The sequence below is a fragment of the Grammomys surdaster genome, unplaced genomic scaffold (assembly GCF_004785775.1).
Source record: "Grammomys surdaster isolate TR1022 unplaced genomic scaffold, NIH_TR_1.0 255, whole genome shotgun sequence".
Taxonomy (NCBI): domain Eukaryota; kingdom Metazoa; phylum Chordata; class Mammalia; order Rodentia; family Muridae; genus Grammomys; species Grammomys surdaster.
In genome coordinates this window covers 7,054,850-7,080,984 of record NW_021604696.1, presented here as the reverse complement: position 1 = coordinate 7,080,984, position 26,135 = coordinate 7,054,850, and the positions used below count along the sequence as shown (strand labels likewise).

Genomic DNA, 26,135 nt, shown 5'->3' with positions numbered 1-26,135 from the left:
CTTTCAGGCTTGCTAGACTCTTGTTATGTAATCTAAATTAGGGAAATGTGGTTGTTAAAAGAGAAAAAGTTCTTGTCTATTGTTGGAAATTATTTAATCCCAATCAGGATTTCTACCCTACCTTTGATCATTCAACTCCTAGATAAAAGATACACAACTTTTATATATATGTTCTTAAAGATTTATTTATCTATTTTATGTATATGAGTACACTGTCAATATCTTCAGACACACAAAAGAGGACATCAGATCCCATTACAGATGGTTTTAAGCCACCATGTGGTTGCTGGGAATTGAACTCAGGACATCTGGATGAGCAGTCAGTGCTCTTAACTTCCATGCCATCTCTCCAGCCCCTCAACTTGTTTGTTTGTTTGTTTGTTTGTTTGTTTGTTTTTAGAGCTAGGGTTTCACTGTGTAGCCCTGGCAGTCCTGGAACTCACTCCATAGATCAGGCTGGCCTCAAACTCAGAAATCTGCCTGCCTCTGCCTCCCCAAGTGCTGGGATTAAAGACCACCACTGCCCGGCTAACTTTTATATTTTTAATGAGTCTTAATCAGCACTAGAACTGAGTAGATATCTACCTTCTATGCTATTGTATCTATTTCCCTTCCAATAAGCCACAATATGACTTGCCATGTTCTGTCCAGGCTGATCTTAACTCCAACTGGCCAGTCCTCATGACCATAATTTCAAGATTCTTACCCCATAGCATCATCTCCTCTCTCCACTTCCTCTCACTACTCCTCATGGTTCTCCCAGACCCTATGCCCCAAGACTCCAGACCCGGCCTATCTCAACTCCACCCAGCTATAGGCTGTAGGCATGTCTATTCACCAATCAGGGATAACTTGGAGGGCAAGGTCACTGGGTATGTCACGTGGGTATGTGCAGACTCTCCTCCCTGGGGGCAACCAGGCTTTGGTAGCCAATGTTTAACATTACAATACAAGCAAAAGTCCAAACTTCAACCCTTGTCTGTGAAAGTTTGTATGGATGAGTTGGAAACATCATATGGCTGTGAGTTACTACCTCCAAATATTTTCTCTGGCTATAACAGAATACCTGAGATGGAACAATTTACAAAGGGAAGAGGTTTATTTAGATCATGGGTCTGGAGGCAGGAAGGCTCAAGATCAGGTGTCCATACATATACCATAGGACAGTGATGAGGATGACAAGGGGTCATAAGGAAGAAGTGAGATCTGAGAAGAGATGTATCCACTTCGTAACTTCTCTCAAAATTAATTTATCCCTTTAAGCTTAGAACTCAAGATAAAGGCTGCATGCCATTTATGAGGGTTCCCCGCTCCCATGATCCAAGCACCACCACTAGACCCCACCTTCCAACATTGCTACACTGGGGACCTGAACTTAGCTTGAGTTTTGCGGGGGGTGGGGGTGGGGCTACAAGTCCTGTTCCAACTGTAGTCACTAGAGAGCACTTACTTCTGTTGTATTTGAAGTACTTGAGACCCCACAAAAAACTGGGCATGGAACAAGGAACCATGCACTTACAAAAGCATTAAGCATTTAGATTTCTTACATGTATTTAAATATTGTTACTTCCACTTGATAAAGTGTGAAGCCAGAAATCCGTGTTATCCAAGCATTTAGTTCAAGTATGTTTGTCCAAGCAAAGAAGAAACTCTGACCTTCAACATATACATTGAGGGCATTACCATGGCACGCATATAGAGGTCAGAGGATAACTTTTTTGAGGATAAGTTCTTATCCACTACCTGTCTGAGTTACTGTTTCTCGTTCCTCCCACTACACCAAGAACTCTAGACCAACTGGCCAGGGAGCTTCCAGATTATTCTCCTTTCTCCACCTCCCGTCTCCCACTAGAGGTTAGGATTGGGAAGTGTTCTACCCATATCAGAATCGGGGCTTTTTCTATGGGTTCAGGTCCTCTGTCAAGCCTTTGTGGTAAGATTTTAACCACTAGGCCATCTCCCCAGCCCTGTGAATAATTACCTCCTCCCCCACAAAGAAAATCTCTGACTCCAACAAAAGGTAAGTTTTAGGAAAGGGGAAAATGTCACTCTCATTCTGATACAGAAGTGAAGACACTCAAAAGAGTTTATTAAATGCCTCATGTGAAGGAGCCAGACAAATGTCAGACTCCTTTGAAAGAAAAGTCAGAACAGACAAAGAACGACACAGTCATTTGAGCTTGCACGACTTTACGCATAGCTTCATGCATTCGACATGACTGGGGCAGCCAAGGAAGGAAAAAAGCCAAACACGGACAGATCCCCAGACAGAAAGCTGGGATTGGGTGGTCTGGGCTCTATACTAGAGAAGCCTCAGCTTCTAGAAGCTCAGCGTATTTATTATATAGAGTTGGGTAAGGAGGCAAGTTATTGGGTACAAATAAACAAGGAGACAAAACTATTACATACAGCTGAAAGGGAGCTAGGCTAAACTACTTCCAGGAGGAGCTGTCTCTGTAGGGGAGCAATCTTCTGGCCATGAGTGTCAGGGGTAAGAAAGCTATGACAGACACTTTCTGTACACACTATTAGAATGTACACTTGGAATGGCGGAGGGCTTTGCCCTTCCTCCATGGGTCTGAGAGTCTGAGGGTCTGGGGTCTTTGGCATGTCTGGTTTGTGTCAACAAATGTTCACTAAGGACTGCACCCACTCAGGGATTTCTCTGCTTCCTATACAAACTGAGTTTGTGATGGACACACACTATATTTCCATAAAGAAGAAGCCAGCCACCGGGCAGTGGTGGCACACGCCTTTAATCCCAGTACTTGGGAGGCAGAGGCGGGAGGATTTCTGAGTTTGAGGCCAGCCTGGTCTACAGAGTGAGTTCCAGGACAGCCAGGGCTACACAGAGAAACCCTGTCTCGAAAAACAAAAAAACAAACAAACAAGCAAAAGAAGCCAGCCAATCTGTAACACAAAGCTTCTTAAACATTTTCCATTCAGGACTCCCTTTTAACCAAATGATTTCTACATGATTCCTGAAGAATATGAGTACATAAAATAGGCATACAAATCCAACATTTATTACCTATAATAAATCATAAAGCTCTTTTAAAATCTTTATAATATAAGCATATAAAATTACAGCATTTATTAGAGATGAAGGCAAACATGCATACTGATGAGTTGGATGTGTTTTCCTTCACACAAATCTTGTCTGAATCTTTAATACTGAGTGACATCTTTTTTGTTTGTTTAGCTGGTTGGTTTGGTTTGATTGGTTAGTTTTGAGATAGGAGTAGTAGGGAAGTCTCAGATAAATCAAGGCTGGCCTTGAACTCCTGATCCCCTTGCCTCCAAATCCTGGGTGATGGGATTGTAGGCAAACACCACCATGCTTTGACTCAAAGATCATCTCCCGAGGTTTTCAGAATTAATCAGTACTTGATTATACATCCAGCGGTGTTCACACCACCACTTCATACCAGGGTGTGGCATACAATAGCAGAAGCATGTTAATGATCACTTTAGAAGTTCTGTCCTAATCCCAGGACACACTTCATTTAATGGTTTTTGTAAAAATGAAACTCAGAAGAGAATCTCAAATAGTAATTTTAATTTTAAAACATCCTAACACAACGCCATGCAAATATCTTTGACACTAAGAGCTGAGGAATAGCCGTAGAAAAATATTAGCAAGTCTCTGTTTCCTGTAATTCAACCATTATTTTTCCATTGAAGCTGAAAACTTTGTATAAACAGTGAGAAAAACCCCTGAAATTCATAACACACGATAGGCTTAATCCAGTGTGGAATGCTCACACAGGCAGTGCCAAGTGCATACATGTGTTCAAAACCAAGGCTACAGCAAAGTTATGTGATGCGAGACAGGCAAGTCCTTCCTGAAACACCTCAGATTCACTGTAGAGTTGATTTTGTGTTAATTTGTGGCTATTTGCATTTTTCAGAAACCTTATATCATTGCCACATTTTTTATAACTGCCATATTCTGTTATTAGAACCCACATGGGGCACTGACTCACAGATTCAGAAGCTGTGGACAGACAGATAATTTCCATGTTTCTCAGCTGCCTGCAGTGTGCAGATTTGTATTAATAATCCCCACAGATGAGTCTGATAAGGCAGAAGGGTAACCACTGGGATGCAGAGCTTTCTAGTAAAGTCTTTAATGCAACCTTGTTCCAGAAGATTGGAAGATAGTTGGGTTGGATGAAGCATTAAGTTCATATGTTCGTATGTTACTTTGTTTCCTACTTTTGAACTAAACTGGTTAACAAGCAACCAAACTTCTGAACAAGAGAAACTAAGCTAGAATTTGCTTTCTTTCTGCAAACTGGTTTCATTTCCCTGAGCAAGAAGAATGGTTAAGAAAAACAGTTGAGTTGGGTGTGGTGGTGCACATCTAAAAGGCTGGCCTTTTGGATGGATAAAGAACTTCTGTGGATCTTGTTCTTGTAGAGGTCACCGTGGCTTCTGTGAGCGCATGTGTACAACAGCCATGACATGTCCAGACAATAGCATTATACAGCCTCTCTCCCATTCTCAGGCTCTTTCAGTATCGCTGCCTTCTCTTCTGTGATGCTCCCTGAGCCCTTGGGAGTAACGTAGATGTCCTACCGAAGGCCAAGCTGAGGTCCCACCACCAGCTGAGAAGCTGTTTGCAGCTGAGAGGAGGGGTCACTTTTCTTTGGTACCATGGTCACCAGTAGATTCACTAGTAGTTAGTCACCTCATGCTCAGGTACAGATGGACAGTACTAATTGAATTCAGTTTGTTAAAATAAAATACATAAAAAAATCTATACATAAAGGAGATGAAGTTGCAAAGAAGATGTAACGGATGGTCTTGGATGGGAGTTGGAGGTGGGGAGAGGTGGATCTAACCAAGATACACTATATGCATGTATAAAAATGTCAAAAATGAATAGAAATTAAAGTTTAACAAATAAATCAGAGTAAAGGAGAAGGGTAGGTGTTCCACAGTTTAAGGACCAACCTGGGCATGGGGGTGCATCTCTGTAATCCCAGCATTTGAAAGGCAGAAGCAGTGAGCCGCAATGCTGGAGTTACAGGTGCAAGCCATCAAGCCTGGCTTTTTACATTGGTATTAAGGATCCAAAGTCAGGTGCTCATGTTTGCCTAGCAAGCACTTTACTCACTGAGCCATTTCTCCAAGCCAAGAAACTTTTATAATAAAATAAGAAAAAAGCAAGTGTCTTAGTTAGGGTTTTACTGCTATGAACAGATACTATGACCATGGCAACTCTTATAAAGGACAATATTTAATTGGGGGCTGGTTTACAGGGTCAGAGGTTTAGTCCATTATCATTATGGTGGGAAGCATGGCAGCAGGCAGACATGATGCTGGAGGAGCTGAGAGTTCCACCTCTTGTTCCAAAGGCAACTGGGGGAAGACTGGCTTTCAGGCAGCTAGGATGAGGGTCTTAAAGCCCATACCCAGAGTAACATGTGGAAGGGGAGATTCTGGGGTTTACATCCTGTTCCCCAACTGATTTGTCAGTAAAAAAATCCAGGGGGCCAATTGCTGGACAGAAGGTACAGCTGGGACTTCCAGGTCCAGGGGAAAAAGGAGACTCCGGGAAGGAGAGTGAGCTTTTCTGCCATGCTATGGAGGAGGAAGAAGTCAGCAGTTGTGTAAGGTCTGGGGGAGAGCTTAGGCCTTCAGCCTCTGAGGTGGCCGAGGATGCTTGGTAAGGACACACTTTTCCAGAGGGGGATATCTGTGCCCAGTAATTGTGCCAAAAAGACAAATTATAAAGAATTAACCGTGCATGTGTCTTTTATCCATGGATTCAAGGGTCTCAGGAAGGGGTTGGTGGAGCAGTCACCTCCCAGAGCTAAAGGCAGGTAGAAAGGGAAGCCAGGAAGGGGCTGGGAGCTGGGAAGGGGCTGACAGTGCAGCCCTTACTGGGAAAAGGTGGTAGAGTTTTAAAACTACATGCAACTTCCTCCAACAAGGCCACACCTACTCCAACAAGACCACACCTCCAAATAGCGCCATTCCCTGGGCCAAGTGTATTCAAACCACCACAGCAAGAATCCATTCTATTTTTTGAGTACAGAAAGCTGAACAATGAGAACATTCAATTGGGAGGTACCAAGGCAAGGCACTCGTGGCTTTTCCATACTGTTTATACAACTTCTTGTGAATCTGTAATTATTATTTAAATATGTTTTTCACAAAAAAACAAAAACAAAAAAGAGAAAAAAAACATTGAAGTACAATAACAAGAGAAACAGCCATGTGAGCTCATGTGTGTAACAGCCACTCCATGTCCAGATGACAACATTTCACAAGCTTTCTCTCCATCCCTTTTTATCCTGCCCAGTACTGTGTAGAATGTTGTCTGATTCAGACAGGGAGGAGGGGAGGGGGCTTCTCTGTGGATTGGAGGCTAGCATCAGTACATCTTCTAGAAGATATAATTTTTCTACCCAAAAAACTTAAGTTCTGAAACAAGAATAGTCTTCAGAGTGGAGTGCGGAGAACTTGTAGCTAGTACATGGTCGGTCTTAACAGATCTTTTCTTCTTGGGTTTTGGTCCTCTAACTTGTGGGTTTGTACTTTCCAATATCAAGAAAGCAGCAGCAGAAGTAAGTGTCAGTGTTACTTTCTTGCTGTTGATAGTAAATCACAGTTATATATGGTGTCACCTGTGGGAACAGAGGGGAAAGTACAGGGAGCCCACTCTAACCTTTGTAACTTCTGTAAGTCTACAACTATTTAAAAATAAAAGCTAAAAGAAGAGCATTGGAGACTGTGGCTGTGCTGCATTGATAGAGCTGACCTGAGAGCTTTTTCTGATTGTATCTTACTCCCAAAGAAGCAGGACTCTCATTATTGACATGTTGGATCCACTGAAAGATAAGCTGTACTGTGATGAAAAGGCGAGCCACTTAGAAGAGTATCATTTGTTCTAAGGCAGATGAACTTCTGCTACAATGTCTCAAGCATCCTGGACATTTGACAGGTGCTTTTACTACCTCTAGGGAAGGGCAAAGCCAAGCAAGGCCTTCCTTCTGTAGATAATAATCAAACCGTGAGTTTCCAAGAATGCAAAGACCACTCTTCTTTCTGTGTAAGTGTATACACAATCAACAATGGTAGGCGACATCTTTCCATTGATGCAAGTCCAAACAGCCTTACCCCAGTGGTGTACACTTCTTTGCGAAAAGGTAGGTGCTCAAGTGCTCAGTTGTCCCTGTTGTCCTGCTCATGACTACTGGACACTCAGTGTTTCTGGTCCTGATGGACACCATCATGGCCAAGCATGGTGCTCTGTCAACACAACAGGCCTCTTGACCTGAAACGTCACCTTCCACCCATTCGCAAACAGAATGGCCCCAAACTCAGTCCTACTCACTGCTTTCTGGCTTATTTGTTCTTTTCCTTGGAAACACTTTTCTTTGTTCCCACACAGGGAAACTCACATTAAGGATGTGAAACGGTTTCTTTGTCGATCAAATAAGCTACCAAGACCAATGACCAACATAACAGTCAATGAACAAGTATCATTCTGAGGAGGTCACTTTTAGAAACAAACTAAATGGCATTGTTTTATAGTCCCTTGGGCTGAGAGCTTTTCATCTGACGTGTCTGAGCTGGTGTGAGTTCTTGACAGCTAGTTTATCTTAGTAGTGTGAAATATACTTTTGTCCCAGTAGAGTGGAAATGGCAGAAAACATAGTTGGTTCCAGTCTGGGGCCCTTTCTATGGCTTTGTTCTTGTGTTTAAGACCATAAATCACAACTTTTTCTTGAAAAGAAAACAAACAAATTTTGGGAGAATTCTCAATGGGACTTGAACTCATAAATTAAAGAGGACTTTTCTTTCTTCCAAAGAGCATCTCATCAGAGACTCAATCCATGGTTAATTTCATTGAACAGTTGCATTTTCATTGTAGATATAGCTAAAATAGTTAAATTCTTTTAGCTGGGTATTGTGTTCTGCAAATAACATGTAATCAAAACAAGGACATTCTCCACAGTAAAAAAATCTGCATCTAAAGTCATCAATAAATAAAGGAGATACATAGATAAAGATAGAGACACAGATATAGATACAGATATAGATATTCATATTACATACACTGAAATGGAAACACTGCTGCAATAGTAGCATAACTGTTGTCAGAGTAATTAGCTACTCTCTGAGTGGATTTAGGGGACTCTCTACAAAATGGAACTCATACCTAGTACCATCAACTGGGCCCAAAAACCAACAGCTGCTGTCTTGGGATTTCTATTGCATTAGTAAGACCCAGGAAGGAAAGGGTTTATTTCTCTCACACTTCCACACCACAGCTCATCATTGATGGAATTCAGAGCAGGAACTCAAGACAGTAACCTGGCCATAAGAACTGATGCAGAGGCCATGGAGGATGCTGATTACTGGCTTGATTCTGTTGGCTTGCTCAGTTTGTTTTCTCATACATAGCTGGACCATTCACCTAGGGGATGTCAGCTATATTATCTCACATCAACTATCAATTGAGAAAATGCCTTATGGACTTGGGTGCAGACTAATTTGATGGAGGTCCTTTCTCCTTTAAAATCTCTTCTTCCCAGATGACCTTACCTTCAGTGAAGCTGACATTGCTAGATTACTGAGAATCTAATATGATTATTGTCTTAAATGGACATAGAAATAATCTGTCCCCTACATCCTTGTACCCAGAGGACAGGACATCTTTCAACGCTTTTTATAGAAGTTTCTTTTTGCAGTAGATGGAGATTAATACAGAAACTTGCAACAGGTTGCTATTCGGAGAACAAGAGACAATGGAGTATTTCAGCTCTAAACAAGACATCACATACCCAAAGCTCAGGGATCATTGTAGAAGGAAAGGTGAAAAGATTGTAAGAGACAGAGGTAGTAGACAGATGTGGCAAAACTGTGTTTGCTGGGCACGGCAGGGCTGTGCACACACGAACTCACAACAGCCATAACTACATGCTCAAGACCTGTGCAAGAAAAATCAGCCAAACTCCCAGCAAGGACCAAGGAAGGGCCCACGAAGCCCCACCCCTAGCTAAGAAGCTATCCACAGTTGATGGCTGCTGGCAGAGTGAGGTCAGTTTTCTTCAGGGATGTGTTCTCAGAGGGATGTATGCTACAGTAGACAGTCCTACACACATACCCATAAAGGCATCAAAAATTAGACTCAGTGAGTACGAAGCACATGAAGTTGAGGCGGGGGTTTGTAGGATAGGGGAGAAATTGAAGAGGAGGTATTGGATTAAAGCATACTATATGCATGTATAAAGTTGTCAAATGATAAGATATTTTGGGCAAAAATTTAAAGAGAAGGCCATGCGTGTGGTTTCTTGTCTGCACACAGCTATTTCTGGAAGAAAACTCGAGAGACTGCAGTGTTCATTGCCTCCAGGGACAGGAAAACAGTGTTGAGGAATAGAGGCAGAAAGAAGAATTATTAACTAAACATTGGTTTCCTCTGAATGTGAAGCCAATGTAAAGTTCAACCAAACCAAAACTTAAAATGTAATATTTTAACAGTATTAGCTAAAAGCTATCTTTATCATCCTTGATGGAGTCCGAGTCTTCTGTGCCTGGAATCGCAACTTATTCCTGAACTGTTCTGTCTAAGCCATTCAGATACGTAACGGACAAGTCATCAAGGCACAGACATGGCTACTGTGTCTGGGAAGGTGACACTGTAAGTAGAGTCCTGATTCTCATCTGGCTCTGGAGGGAGGGGGATGGGATACAACTGACAAAGCAGTCTACCGGTTACTGCATCTTACTTGCTATACACACTAGCTGCATTCTTAGCTCTCTCCTCTGCAGAGAAAGAAAAGAGGATAAAGGAAATTCACTGACTGATTGGTGAAATAGATTGAAATAGATAGCTTGTAACTGGTCCCATTACTACAGTGTGCACAACAAGGTTTCCATGTGTATGGCTCCTCCATAAGTCTTGACTTCCATCCTGGTATCTCCCTCACCAGTGTTTGGGATGCAAATAGCTAGAGGTTTGTTTCTGGGGCTCCTCCATCTGCCTGCCCTTTGGGTGAGGTGTTCCTTACCACTCCATGCCTAGACCACTGAGCAGTCCTACAGCACCCACACTCTGAGCCTTGCGCTTTGGTGATATTTTATTGTATTACAGGCTCACTGCGGTTGTAATTTTGTGTTTCCAGATAGACTCTCAACTTCCTGAAAGAAGGAACATGACCTTCATTGTTCTCCCTACTAAACCAACCACAGAATATTCATTATTTGACTCATGGCTTATTTTACCTACAAGAGAAATTATATGTGTACACGTGGTTTTCCCAGGAGCATTACTCTCTGCCTCAAGTTCCTCTTATTCTCCACCAGGGAAATTCCTCTTCATTAAGCAAGGCAAAAAATGATGTCACTGACTTGATAGAATTTCCCTTTCCTATCTAGGACTAAATGGATTGCTGTGAATGTACAATAAAAGATAGCCACAGACACATTCATGAACACATATATGCATGCACATACACCCAGGTGTGCACACACTCATGCATTCACATGCACTCATGTGCACACACACATGTATATACACGGATGTACCACAAATAAAACACACACCCAGATACATCATAATAGAAAATGTTGAAAGACAAAGACAAAAGAAAAACCTTCAACGCAGCAGAGAGAACTAACTTATCACATAGGAAAGATCTTCAAGAAGACCAGCAGCTGCCTTTTTACCAGAGAGATGGGAGGCTGGAAGTATTGAAAGAAAAGAGAGATCAATCAACATACTAATGCTTATATCCAAGAAAAAATATATGTATATGCATATACATATACATATACTACATATACACATACATACATATACATATAGTTTGTTTTTGTGAAAACAAAGGCAAAATAAAAGACTTTTTCAGGTAACAAAATAAAATATAAGAGAGTTTGTCACATCCACCTTGTAGGTCCACCTTACAGGAAATGTATATTTCCTTAAGTGGACACATGTGAGCTAACATGGAAATGCCGATCCACATACATGTAGAACAATGAACTCTTGTGAAGAAGATCATATGATTCTTAAAGACAATGTACAGTCTAGACTGTGGTGGCTCAGAGGCTAAAAGCTCTCTCTCACTGCCCTTACAGGGGACCAGTGTTTGGTTCCCAGAACCCACACTAGTGAGCTCACAACCACAAATAACTCCAGCTTCAAGGGTTACACCACCCTCCCTGGCCTTAGACACTGCACTCACGTAAACACAGTTGCACACAGACACCCACACACATAAATAAAAATAAGGTCAATGTAAATGCATGGAAGTTCAATATAAACAAACCAAAGAAATCTGGGAAATGCACGCACATGGATACTAAACACCAAGAACTCACAAATTATATATAAAAAAAAAAAGTCTGAAATGAGTTGAAATGAGAATATGACCCATGCTTATGGGGTGTAGTCAACGCTGTAACCAGGGGAACTATGTTTCTTGCTGAAAGTGACTATATTGTACAACACACCTAAACTTAATCATCTAATTTTCTATCTGTATTTACAATTTCCACTGTAAGAGTTTTCGATTTTACAATGCTGGGGGGAAGACTAGCAAACTAAACTACAAAAAAAATCATAGGATTAAAAGAGAAATGGATACCAGACATCAGAAACAGAGAAAAGCAGTATACCCTGTTCAATCGATAAGGCTTTACTTAAAAATCAATAAGCCAGTGCTTGTGTAGACTGACTAGGAAGATGGGGAAGGAACTAAGGAAATGCTATGAGAAGTGAAGCCCGGGGCATTAAATAAATAAATAGTCACACCTAGAAGTACACACACTACTGAAACTGACTCTAGAAGAAAGGGAAAACCTGAATAGACCTATGCAATTACAGATACTGGATGAACTGACCAAGACACAAACAAACAAACAAACAAACAAAATCTCAGACTAAATTGCTTTGGGAAAAACAAACAAACAAATGGGGAAAAATAAATAAATAAAAATATTTTTTTAAAAATCCCAACAAATGTCTAAATGTTTATAAGCATCACGTGTGGTAGCACATCACTCTAGCCCCAGCACTCTGGTAGAAGAGGGATACAGTCCAGGCTGCCCTGGGATTCATAGTCAGACCTGGTCTTTAGAAAGAGAGATAGCTCGGCGCTTAGAGCCCTCCCTCTTCCAGAGGAATGGAGTCCAGTTCCCAACACCCACATAGGCACCCCACAAAGGACTAAACTGGATCCATGGGATCCTCTGCAAACATGCATAAACCCACACATAAACACAGAAGCACACGCATACACATACATACATACATACATACATACATACGTACATACACACAGATCAGACACATACATACACTGACACACAGATCAGACACACACACTCAGATCAGGCATACACACAGATTACACAGATACACACACATGTATACACACACACACAGATCACACAGACACACAGACATGTATACACATACACACAAAGATCAGACACACACATCCACTCATATACAGATCTGACACACTCAGATCTGACACACACAAACAGATCACACAGACACACACAGATCACACACACAAACAGATCACACACACACTTACAGATCACATACACACACACACCTCATTACCTTGATGTTTAACCAATCTAAATCCATAAATCCTCAATAAAATTCTAATAACCTAAATCCAGCAAAAAAGAATCTTTAAAAAATCATGACCCTGTGGAATTTATCTTAGGAATGCAGTGTCAGCACAATCAGTCACTTCCCTTGTTAGAAGATATTTTCATTGCATGCTATCATTTTTTATTTCTTAAATATTTGTGTTATTTCACATGTATGTGTGTATCCTTGAGTGTCTTGTGCACATCACATGTGTACAGAAGCCCTCGGAGGTCAGAAGAGCCATCAGATTCCCTAGAGTTACAGATGGTAGTGAGCTGCCATGAGGGTGCTGAACTCAGGTCCTATGCCAGAGCAGCCAGTGCTCTTACTGCTGAGCCATTTCTCCAGCCCCTCCTTAGAGGAAGTGTGGAGCAACAGGTTTTTTTCTTCAATTAGAAACTTGATTTCAGGGAAGGACTAAATATTTTTTTTTTTATTTTATGAGATAGCAAAGACTTTATCTGGAATCAAGGAGACAGTTGAAAAGCATTTTTTCTTGACATTTAAAGATTAGATTACATGAAAATAAATTTTTTGGGAATGAGGAACTACTGAAAGACTGGGTAGTGTTGGTTTGGGTTCCCCTGAGTTGTTTTACTTTGTATGTATGTGTTGTGTGTCTATGCTTGTTCGTGTGTGTGTGTGTGCGTGTGCGTGTGCGTGTGCGTGTGCGTGTGCGTGTGCGTGTGTGCGTGTTCACACACACAGTCACTTGCGTGTGTTTACAGGCACGATTGACTACATGTGTATGGAGGCCAAAGCATGATATCTGATATCTTCTTCAATTGCTCTCCACTTTATTTATGGAGGCCAGATCTCTGTGGCGCCCAGCAATTGCTGATTTGGCTAGTCCAACTAGCCAGCTTGCCCCAGGGATCCCTTACCATTTCCTGGCTGCTGAGATCACAGGCAGGCTACAATGCCTGTCTGGATCTTTATGTAGGTGCTGGAGAACCAAACTGTGGTCCTCATGCAAGCCCAGCAAGCATTTGAACCCCTGAGTCATCTCCACAGTGACAACTGCATAGTTTCTCAGAATGCTGTAGTGTGTTATAAGAACTTTATATAACTCTGTGGAGAGCAGGGTACACTTTCAAATACACATAAGATAAGAGCAGAGGGCTCAGCACTTGGTGCCAAGAGGATTCTCTGGGTTCTATAAATAGAGACAAAGATCCAAGCATGATAGAAATTAGAGCTTAAGAGCGAGAGGCACGTGCCTGTGGTGGGCTGTAAACCCAAGGAACTGAACAGCCTTGTCCTCGTAGATTCAGGATCCTCCACCACCCCTTCCTAAACCAGAAGTGTGGGTAGTGGCGTCTGCCTTTAATCCCATCAGGTGGGAGCCAGAGGCAGATAGTTCTCTGTGAATCCAAGGCTACCCTAATCTGCAGCAAGTTTCAGGATAGCCAGGACAACATAGTAAGACACTGTCTCAAGGGGAAAAATAAAAAGAATCCCAACCAAATTCTGGTCACTCTTGAAAGCAGGCAAGATGGATGTTCTGCAGATTCCTGGGTAGACATTCCTGTCCCTGTACAGGCACTAAGGTCCCCTGGGAGAGAGATCATGCTCAGGAAGAGAGACACAGAGGGGCAGGCGCCAGCATGGCTTCACAAATCAGTTTGAACTCTGCCTTCTTTTCCCATGTCTGGGACTCAGGGACTGTGAGTGACATCAGAAAAACACTCTCACTTGCAGTGTTAGAGGGATGGGAGCAGCCTTAAGCACATGTGACTCGGAAAGGGAGAGAGGCACTCTGTTTTCCCTGAGCTAAGCTGATCTCAGGGCCCAACAATTGTGCAGCTATTTTTGGTGTCTTCTAGGATTCGCCAGTTGGACGTGGGTGGAAGTTATATATTTCCTTCCTTCCACACAACCAGATGGTGTGTAACAATCAGTGCTCACCTCAGACCAGATTCTGGCCCATGGACAAGCCCTATTAGAAATGAGTCTCCCAAAGTCACTCAACTGGGTCCATGATGTCAGCTGGCATCTGACACTCTGTAACTCTACTGGAGCTGATAGGCACTGGGTGCATTCTCAGCAGCTATAGAAACAGGGAACTACATTTTTTTTTTTAAAGAAAAATGTTTTACATTTATTTGTTTAGTTATTCTCTGTGTGTGTGTGTGCGCGCGTGCGTGCGTGCGTGCGTGTGTGTACATGCCATAGCACACTAGTGGAGGTCAGAGGACAACTTACAGGTGTCAATTTTTTCTTCTATCAAGTAGGTCCTGGGGATCGAACTTAGATTGGCAAGCTTGGTGGTGACAACCTTTACCTGTTGAGCCATCTCACATCTTTCTAGGTTTTGTTGAACCCTGAGGTTAAGCCCGGGACTGTATGTATGCTCAGTAGGTATTCTACCCTGATGCTGCAGCTCCAGGCTGGTACTAAAATCTTCATAACTTAAAACAACTGAAGTTTCTTTTCCCCATTGTGGAGGCTGAAATTCTGAGATCATCACATCAGTGGGGCCTCTGTCCCTCTTTCTCTGCCCAATTTTACTCCTTCCTTGCCTCTCTTTAGCTTTTAGCCATGAGCAAGAACACTTTACACCCCTTGACTGGTATCTGTATCATCTCAATATCTGCCTCCGATGTCACGTGCTAGTCTCTGTCGTGCGTCTTTTCTCTACCTCTCACAGGACAGCTGTTACTGAATCTGCTTGGTTACACCTATGAAGACTGCAGTTGTAGAATTCATTGACTCTAGTACGGCATCATTGAAACTTGGTTACACCTTCAGGATCCTATTTCCAGAAATGCTACAATCTCAGCAGCCAGCAGCTAAAGCTGCAACTTCTTTTTAGATGATACAGTTCCAAATTGGCAACTCAAAAGCCAGTGAAAATCCATGCAAAATGGTTGCAAATCCTAGAAAGCATTGTATTCCTGGGTCACCTGAACCCTTTTTTACATTTTTGGTGAATTATAATATAATTGCATTATCTCCCCACTCCACTTCCTCCCTCCAGACCCTCTTTTTCTTTTTAAGATTTATTCATTTATTATATATGAATACACTGTAGCTGTCTTCAGACACATCAGAAGAGAGCATCAGATCTCATTACAGATGGTTGTGAGCCACCATGTGGTTGGTGGGATTTGAACTCAGGACCTCTGGAAGTGCAATCAGTGCTCTTAACCACTGAGCCATCTCTCCAGCCCCCAGACCCTCTTTTTCAAATTCATCTTTTTTCTCTTATTCTTTTAGTTGAAAAAACTTACACAGTATATTTTGATTATGATTTTACTATCTCCCAATTCTTCCCAGATTCTCCCCATTTCCCTATTTGTAGCGGGAAATTTTCCCCACAAGTTGGGAGGAGCTAAGGTGGGAGGATTAAGGAGAGGAAGAGTAAGGAGAGGAAGAAGAAAAGGAAGAGGAGGAGCTAGGGAGGCAGAGATGTAGGAGCGATGGAGAACCATGCATGTATCAGGAGCAGCCCTGAGTAACAACTCATATCTAGGTTAGTTAATTGGTTAACACTTCTATTTGTGTGGGCATCTTGTTATTTGAGCATTACCAAATATATAAAGCTATTGGATGATCTTCAAACATTAGAGTCTCATTTCTACCTGCTACCACGTGGATGGCGGGATGGTTTGGGCTCAGCACAGCCTTGTGGAGACAGCACAGAAGATTGGCAGAGCCATCTCCCACACTAGCATCTCATGGGTGGCAGGGCTGGTGTCTCTGGCCACCTGAGCCAGCGAGAATACACCACTGCACTGACAACATTGCTGCCGCTTGTGGCCACAGGCCTAGGCTAGTTGGGAAAATGGCAGCTGATTAAGAATAAGCAAGATTGAGTGCCGTCATATTTCAATAACTTACTTCAACACCTATTGTTGAGGGCCCATGCCCCACCCCCACCCCACCCCCCAGCATAGCTGTAGCCATTTTGTTCCATGCCTGCCAACTATTTCATATTGTTGCTGTAACATGCCTGCCAATCATTGACAAGAAAATTAACTTGACTCAGAGCAGGGTCATGTTGTCCACATGCCCTGTTACACTCTGTATGAGGTTTGTCAATCTTAAGAAATTCCACAATGCTTTACATAGGACTCATCAAATTAAAGGTCAGTATGAACTGTTAGGTCCAAAATGGCCTGACTCAAGGCCAACCACTAGGCAGCACTTCCTGCATCTGCATATAAGCTCACTGTGGTTTTTGCCATTTTAGCCTTTATAAACTGACAGAGAAAGATGTTCAGGGTCATAGCCTTAGCCTTGAATTCTGAGCTACAGCCCTGATCGATCAGTCTTAGGGTGAGTGTTCAATAAACCATCCCTGTCTGACTGAGATCGATGTTTGTGTGGTTTTTGGGGTGATTCCTCGATCCCAGCATCTATTCTCATAACTTTATATTCACGTGTACCAAAACACTTTGTAAACACACGTACCCAAACCAACCAAACACCCCCACAAAAATGGAAAACAAAATAAAATAACCAAGCAAAAGATCAATAAGACAAAAAAAAAAGGCCTAAACAAAGCAAAATGAGACAAAAAGTCTACAAAAATGCCATTGAGTTCGTTTTTTGTGTTGGCCACCTCCTGCTGGGTATGGGGTCATCCCTCATGTGGTTAGTATACCCAGTAAGACTCCATGGGGGAAAGCTAAATTTTCCTTTGTCAGTAGGTATCAGTTGTAAATAGCTTCTTAGTTGGAGGTGGGCACCCATGCCCACTTCCCTCTCTAAGTGCTGCGACCCCATGTGCCTTGAACCTGCGAAGACCTTTTGCAAACTAGATCGTCTGTTACCACAGTGAGTTCATATGAGCTTCCGTCTGTTGTGTTTGGAAGACACTGTTTCTTGGAGTCAGCGATCATCTCTGGCTCTTACAATCTTTCTGCCTCCTCTTCCACACAGATCCCTGACCCCGAGGGGAGAGGTTCGATGAAGACATCCATTTAGAACTAAGGAGGGTAAGACTTAAACACCTCTGATTAAAACAGTGAGAAGTATTTGGGGCATTCCTTATAACAATTAACAATCTAAGACAGGGTTCCTTAAACTCTGCACTGCAGACTCCCAGAGCAGTCTGAAAAGCCTAGAGACCCCTTCATATTAGAACACCAGTAACCTGGAGGGGTTAGAATGTTGCAGGTCCAGAGCCTAATTACAATGTACCTTGGGCTACTGTTAGCCCACTAAGTAGCCATTCTTTGCATACCTCTGTATCTAACTCAACTCCTTGTGACAAATAAAACTCCTTTAGAATGTATTAACTTAACAAAACCCTAGTGTCTACCAATCAACGGGCTAAGAGTGCTGTCTGACAGCATCCAAGGCCTTTAGCAGAGCTCTCCCCATTGCTATAACCCGCCTACCTGGTGTGCCCACCCTTGTATCTGAAAAGTGTCTTGATTTATGGTTTTCTTTGTTCTGTTAAAATTAGCTCCTGAAATTGCTGCCTTGTTGGAATGTGGGATTTGTGGAGACCTGACTGAATCCTCCAGCAATGTTCCCTCCTATTTCTCTCCAGGACAAACTACCTCTTATTACTTTTGAAGTGAGAGCTGTGTTTTGTGTTGACACCTTATTGGGGGAAAAGCGTCTTAAAACTAATAAAATGCAGTACATAGGAATACAAGGGAAAGCAATTATAGTGCAATGTAATTTTCAAGATATTCTTGTTTGTTTTTAAGGATTTGTTTTTGGTAACATTTTTAATTTATGGGATGTGTGTGTGATGTGTATGCATATGGATAATGTGATGTATGTGATATGTGTGTGTTGTGTACGTGTGATGTGTGTGTGATGTGTGTGTGATGTGTGTATGTCATGTGTGTGTCATGTATGTGTGTGATGTAAGTTGTGCTCATGTGTTCATGGAGGCCAGGCAAGAGTGTCAAGTCTCCAGGAGATGATGTTACAGGTGGTTATGAGGCACCCAGTGTAGGTACTGGGAACTGAACTCTGGTCCTCTGGAAGAACAGCAGATGTTGAGCCATCTTTCTAGACCCATATATCTATATATCTATATATTTATATATCATATATATATATATATATATAAATATATATATGATATATAAGATATATATATATATCTTTATTAATACTTCAAATAATAAAATCTAACACAAAGTCTAACAATTGGAAAGTAAGAATGAATATAAACAATATCTGGAGACATATGTAGCCACAGGTCATCGATGATGATCCGTGAGCTGGCTGCCACCATCCTCCCCTGCAGCTGGCTGACCACATTCCTAAATGAAGGAAATGCCAGTTTTCAACTTGAAAAAAAAAAAAAAACCTAAAAATAATCTATTGCAAATTTACAAACTGTTTGAAGTTTACCAAAAAATTACTTAATTTTTCCTATCTAAACTGATGAAATTCCTGATTCTATCCTTAGACACTTAGAAAGTCTACCTGTCATCTCTAAAAGATACAGAGTGGGGTTTTTTGTTTATTTGTTTGTTTGTTTTTTTGTTTTGATTTTTCAAAGATGAGTACACTGTAGCTGTCTTCAGACACACCAGAAGAAGATATCAGATCTCATGACAGATGGTTGTAAGCCACCATGTGGTTCTGGGATTTGAACTCAGGACCTCTGGAAGTACAGTCAGTGCTCTTAACCACTAAGACATCTCCAGCCCCGAGTGTATTATTTTTAAATGCATATATTTTATTGTATTATTGTTATTATTCTCATTACGTTAATTGTTGTGTGTTTGTGTGAATGCTGGTGCACATGTGTCAAAACCCCCATGGAGAACTTTTGTGAGTCACCCTTTCCTTCCACCCTGTGGGTCCCAAGGACAGAACTCAAGGAGTTACGTTTGCACAGCTACTGCCTCTACCCGTTGAGACATCTCACCAGCTCAAGGGAATGGGTTCTAATTAAGGAACTAATGGCCCTGGGGGCTGGGTAGGGAGTTAATTTCATGACACTGCCACATTGAAGGATTTTAAAGTGCTCTCTCTCTCTCTCTCTCTCTCTCTCTCTCTCTCTCTCTCTCTCTCTCTCTCTCTCTCTCTCTCTCTCTCTCTCTCTCTCTCTCTCTCCCTCCCTCCCTTCTTCCTGCCCTCCCTGTCTCCGTTTCTCCCTCATGTCCTCCTCTCTCCCTTTTCTTTTTTCCTCTCTTCTCACCTCCTTCTGTCCTTCTTCCTCCTCCTCCTCCTCTTCATCCTCCTTCTCTTTCTCCTCCTCTTCTTCCTCCTCCTCTCTCTCCTCTTTTTACTCCTCCTCCTCCTCCCCCCCCCCCCCCCCCCCCCCCCCCACCCCCTCCCCCTCCTCCTCCTCTCATTCTCATTCTCATTGTTCCACACAGAATCCTGGGATTCCAGGGCTATATGTGTCCCACGAAGGAGGCTAAGATGAAAGTGCAGCAGTCTCCGAGACAGCACATGAGCCACAGAAGCAGGGTGGTAATAGGCCTGAGAAATAATTAAATAACTGAGATGATGGACAGACTGGCCAACAGGGCCATAGCAGAAGACATTGAACTGTAGAGATGTCCAGTGCCCTTTGATGACTTATTGATGGATTTGTGAATATTTGAAAGGTGCTCATGGACAACTGAGACCTGACCTTGGAGCGTGACTGCTGTGTTTCCTGTATGCCTAGAGCCAAAAAGACAAAGCTGTGTTAGAATGCTTCAGATGAACCTCATCTATATGTACAAGTTTAAAACCCGAATAGAGCAATAATTAAAATACTGCTGTTATTTCACTGTCTACTCAAAGCGCTAGGTTTACAGGCTTGCAACGCCATGGCCTCTGGTTGGATCTATTTTAAAAGTAATAAAAGACCTTCCACCAGAGAACCATGTGGAGTCTGCTACACAGATTGTCCTTGGTAAATAATGGCCCTCGGTAAATCCTCCATCATGTGTGTCCCTTACTTGGGAGTAATGGCTCAGTGTGTAGGGCTGAGCTCCAAGCTCACCTCTAAATGTCTCTGCTTGTTTTTCACTTGACATACACCACTGGGCTGTGCTCTGTAAAAGAAAAAAAAACACAGCTTCCAGCCTCTGGTAAGAGGAGGCCCTGTCATCCATCCTTGTAATCTAAACAACCCACCTTCCTGGATCACAATTCTGCACAGCCGTGCCTTGGAAAGGGGCCTGAGCTAGACTTGTAAGTCACAGTCAAGCTTCAGATTAGTTGCCTGACCTTGGAAAAGTCCTTAAAGCTTCTAGGACTATGGTGTCTTTTCTATTAAATCTCAGAAAAGATTTCTCCCCACTCCCCGACTTAAAAAATTGTTCTATGACAGCACAATGCCTAAAGAAAAGTCCTAAACCACTTTAGCATTGATTTTGGTGATTTTAATCAAAGTATGGCTTGGGTATGTAATCCTAAAACAAATTATTCCCATACGCAAATAAAGAAACTAAAAGATAAAATTTACCTGATAGAAGTTGTGTTGATTTATGTGTATGCCTGTGCCCATGTGAGAATATGCAAATGTGTGCTCTGGCACAGAGGAAAACAGATCCATCTACCTATTCCTTCGAGGCAGAGCCTCTCCCTGAACCTGCAGAGCCTGCTCTTTCAGCTTGACCAGAAGCCAACAAACCCCAGAGATACTCCTGACTCCACCTCCAACAGGGCTGGTCTTACAGGCATGCACTGGACACCCAGCCTGTTACCTGGATGCTGAGATCCAAAGTCCAGACTTGACTGTTGCACAGAAAGCACTTTAACGACCGAGCCTTCTCCCCAGTCCCTATTTTATCATAGTTTAATACCTTTTATTCATTAACGATCAGCATTATTAATTCAATGTGACAGACATTACTGGCTTGAATCACTCACTACTCAAGCACTAGAAAGATAACTTGACAGAAGTTGGCCCCTACTGTGTATTCCCTGTGATACTCAGCCCTCTCACCCTCTATTGAGCAGTTGGTAAATTTTCTTTAAGCCTTGGCTTCCTCTCACTTTGACTTGGGAAGGGAGCTCTGTCTACATCATAGACTTTGTCCTCTGTTCCCTAGCCTCTAATTATTAAAGCAAAATTATGTGACATCAAATGCTGCTGCACCTGGTGGTTGGACCCAGGCAGACATCTTCCAGATGATTCCAGAAGAATTTCCACCATTGCTTTTGTTAGGTGATCATTGAAATAAAAGCATAAGAGTTTAACATTTTCTCTTAAGTGCTAGGTGGTAGTGGCACACACCTTTAGTTCCAGCACTTGGGAGACAAAGGAAGACAGATCTCTGAGTTCAAGGCCAGTCTGGTCTATAGAATGAGTTCCAAGACAGCCAAAGCTACACGGAGAAACTGTGTCTGGAAAAACACACACAAAAAACAATTTCTCCTGAATTCATAGCTCTCTGGAGAGGTATGTCTGGGTGTCAGTTTGAGGAATGTTCCTTCCGGTTAGTGGTAGGTTTGATGGAATTATCTTCTCGTGCCTACATGCCATCTCCAAAGGAAGAGTGTAACACACCTCTAAGATGCTCATTTCTGTCTCTCCAAGTGCTTTTGGAGAGAAGAATATAGATTTCAAGAACCCTATGCTGGTCTTGAAATCTATATTCTGAAGACAGACCCCCTGAAGACCTTGGCAAGAAGAAGGAGATTGACAAGATCAACAAGACAGGTCATGTATATGTGATGAATATGTCTCCATACACTGAGACAGCTCTGGGACTAGCTGAGACTGAACTGTCTATATACAGCCAATAACACTTATTGGGCACAAAATCTTCTTGACTTATTACATATCATCATTTAAGATGGCATGAATGGAAATTTATATTGTAGTTTCATTATGTGATCAAACTAACCTCTAAAGAAAGGCAGTTGTCTTTCTTTATTGATCTTAACTGATCTGTGCACCCTGAACATTTCATATGAATGTCTTTACAGAGCTATGTTTTACTTGTAAGGTTTGTATATTGCAGAATGAAAGAGGAGAGAAACAGCCCTGAGAAGATTCATACTTTGGGATGCTGAGGTTCTGCAACCTTCCATTCCAGCTCCTTGTTTGATTCTACCTCAACTACATCAAAGCTGTTTCCTCAAAGACTTGCTTCCAGGACATTTCTAAAACAGCTAGCTTGCCTTTTCACCCTTACAGACTATTACAGTCAGGATTTTATCTAAGCAATGGACTTTCCCAGAACATAGAGACTGGAAGGCAAATGATGCCAGCTAGCCTTCCTTTGACAAAACCATTTTTCCTATTTCCCTTTGCACCCCTAGAAGGGAATTCTTCATTCCAATTCAACTAGAAGCAAGCAAATAAAGATTATAGTCCCAGCCCCTTAGGTTGGGGTGATGGTTCTGGTTATTTTATAAATTATAGATGACTCATCATTTTAAGGGATAGTTTGTAAATATTGTAGATTTGGACAGAGAGGAAACTAGAGAGTTAAGATTCAGGGATTTCTACCTTTCCTTTCTTCTTCTCGTTCCTTCTTTCTTAAGTAAAGGAAAAGGGGGTAGAAGTGAAACAGGGAGAGATAGTAATATCATAGAAATTAGAGGAATAGATAAATAGGACTGGTTATCAAATTTACTCTTTTTTAAAAAAAGATTTATTTATTTATTTTATGTATGAGTACACTGTAGCTGTCTTTAGACACACCAGAAGAGGGCATCAGATTCCATGACAGATGGTTGTGAGCCACCCTGTGGTTGCTGGGAATTGAACTCAGGACCTCTAGAAGAGCAGCTAGTGCTCTTAACCACTGAACCATCTCCCCAACCCCTCAAATTTACTCTTAAACAAAACAGTGTATAGCCATAATCTTACTTTGGTAGAAATCTTTATAATTAATGCAAATTGAAGCTACAATTTTTACATTGGCACAGAATTTATAGATTGATGCAGATTTAAGATTTTCATTGGTATAAATTTCTTACATTGATATAAAATTTGAAATTAATATTGTTATTCTTGGATAGGCATTGTGCCTATGCACCTCATTTAAGAATACAAGGCTTAGACCCAGTCCTTCTAATAACTACCATTACAAACTGTTTAGGACGATTAAGTAACGAAAGTTAAGGGCCAGATAGTAAACTTGTGGTTATATTAGATTCTGATCAAATCATATTAAGGTGCTTTCTCAATATTCAAATGGAAGTAGCTAAGAGTAGTCAAGGTTAACAATTCAAATATACTTTATATAGATAGATAGTCTTCAAAAGCATCAGAAATCCACAGAATCTGACATTTAATTATTTCATTATTAGAAATTTTGACAAGAGACATGTCTGCTCCTGACAGTACTCCCTTCACAATTCAAAGAAGATACTGAGCATCAAAACCTCCATATGGAGTTGCTCCAGTTATGGCAAGGTAGCCACTAGACAAAAATTGTCCTATTCATTTACAGACAAAAAATACTGTCCAGAAAAGGACACACAATTCAGGATAGTCAACAGCTTGGCTCTGCCAAGGCAGGGTAAGCTAGTCCTTCATAATAATTCCTGTTTTATTCAAGGTCTGTCAGATGGTTCTGGGACAGAAGGCTGAAGACTGATGCTCCAATGTTTTGAGGAATGAGGGACTGTCCAGGTAGTCAGCTGTCTCTACAAATTGGTTAACTTTTGGAAGTTATGTTTTATGCTTCCTATATTTTCAGGTAATGTTTAATTTGTTCTCGGATTTCTGATGGGGTTGAAGACTAGTTATAGTCTCATAATCAAACTCAAGTTGTTTAGCATTGAGAGAGGTGATATAGATTTGAAAGGATGGTTTTCAGATAGCAATGCAAACTAAAATCAGAACATAATTCAGGTATGGACTTTTAAGCTCTCTAAGTTAGGATAGATTGTAGAGTGCTTTTATTTATTGACAAATATGATAGACTGGGTGTTAAGTGTACATTATATTAAGTGTATATTATATATTTTATAATTTGCATAATTGTGAGGGTTATGCTCAATTTATATCTGAGAGAAAAGAGCCTTTTAATTGGATAAAAAGGAGTAAATGTGAGTTGCTCTGGTGCTGTTTGTATTTTGATGTTAATTCTGCTTCCTCAAGAGGGGGTTACCCTTGATGAGGAGTGGATCAAGTACTCAAGTGATCTCATGTGAACCTTCTTCCCATTCGAACTGGTCAAATAAAGGCTGGAGCTTATGATTGGGCAGTGAAAGGGAAAGGTGGGACTGGAGGTCTCAGAGGAAGGTGAAGGAGAGAGGAAAAGGAAGAGAGAGGACGGAGGAAGAGAAGGTGGAAGCCAATATGGAGCAGAACCACATGGCCTAGAGAAGCTGCAAGTAGCAAGGGGTCTCATAGCTGGGGAATAAATTAGCATAGTGATAGATCTGCACATAGCTTATAAATATGATAACTGGGTTGTGTGGGGGTTTTTTTATACAGGCTGATTGGGGTAAGAAATTACAACAGATAGGCATGGTAGTGCATAACTATAATCCCAGCACTCAGAAGGTTGAGGCAGGAGGATCCAAAGCTGGAGGAGTACCTGAACTATGCTCCAAGACTCCAGAGTGAGGGAGGACCCATATCTAATACATTTCAAAATATCATCAGACCCAAGATGACTTATCCAAGATCTCCATTTTTCTCATTCCCTACTAACCAGTAAGGAAATGGGTTGATAAGGTCCAACCCAAAAGGCATATTACTACAGAAGGAAACAGCCATAGGCTGGCAGGTGAGCCATTTACTGGGCCAGCTTCCTGAGTGCTGGGATTACAGGGCTGAACTGTAAGGCCAGGCTTTCTCTGTTTCCTTTCTTTCTGGCTACCATTGTATTATTTGAGCACTTTATCTTCTATTTGGATTTATCTATAATGTCATTTTAATACATACTCTTCTATGAACTCTTATTTAATTTATTAAACAGTCCTAAATAGTTTCCACTGTAGTCTTTTAAAATCATATCAGAAAACATTACCATTTTTGCTTTCGTTATCAAACGTGACTCAAGATGAGGAGGGAAGACAGACTAGATGACTTTTTGTTTTTGTTTTTAAGACAGGGTTTCTCTGTATAGCCCTGGCTGTCTTGGAACTCACTCTGTAGACCAGGCTGGCCTCAAACTCAGAGATCTTCCTGCCTCTCCCTCCCAAGTGCTGGGATTAAAAACGTACACCACCACTGCCCAGCCCTGAGTTCTTTATTTTTCCTGCCTTTCTATGGTTCCTTCTTCTTCATTTCCTCTCTGTGTAGAGAACTTCCTTTAATCATTATTTGGGGATCAATCTGTGATTTCCCTGGCCTCGGACTTTGCAGCCATTGAACTTGTCAGAGAGCAGCTTCCCAATAAACCTGAGTTTACTATACTCTAATCTGGTTTTAACTGGCTCATTAAACCGGTGGAGAAATAACTTATCACTCTTTACTCTTCAGATATTTCCTCATAATGCCTGGGAGACACTACCTCCTCCTCCTCCTCCTCCTTCCCCCTCCTCCTTCTATCCCCCCTCTTCTCTCTTCCTGTTCTTGTGTCTTATTAGTGTTTTCTTTTTTAAACCTTAATTCTCCTTTGTTGCATTCTTGGTATCTATCTTTCATTTGTACCTTTATGTGTCTTGTCAAGTC

At 41.6% G+C, this 26,135-nt stretch overlaps 1 protein-coding gene across 1 annotated transcript in view; it reads right to left on the bottom strand.

The window, feature by feature from the left end:
* Nucleotides 1–4,661, bottom strand: part of Vwa3b (von Willebrand factor A domain containing 3B) — a 165,828-nt gene extending 161,167 nt beyond the window's left edge. Inside the window, 1 exon segment of the mRNA XM_028775375.1 lies at nt 4,582–4,661. Within this exon segment, the coding sequence (XP_028631208.1) occupies nt 4,582–4,661 (80 nt within the window).
* Between the last annotated feature and the right edge of the window lie 21,474 nt (nt 4,662–26,135).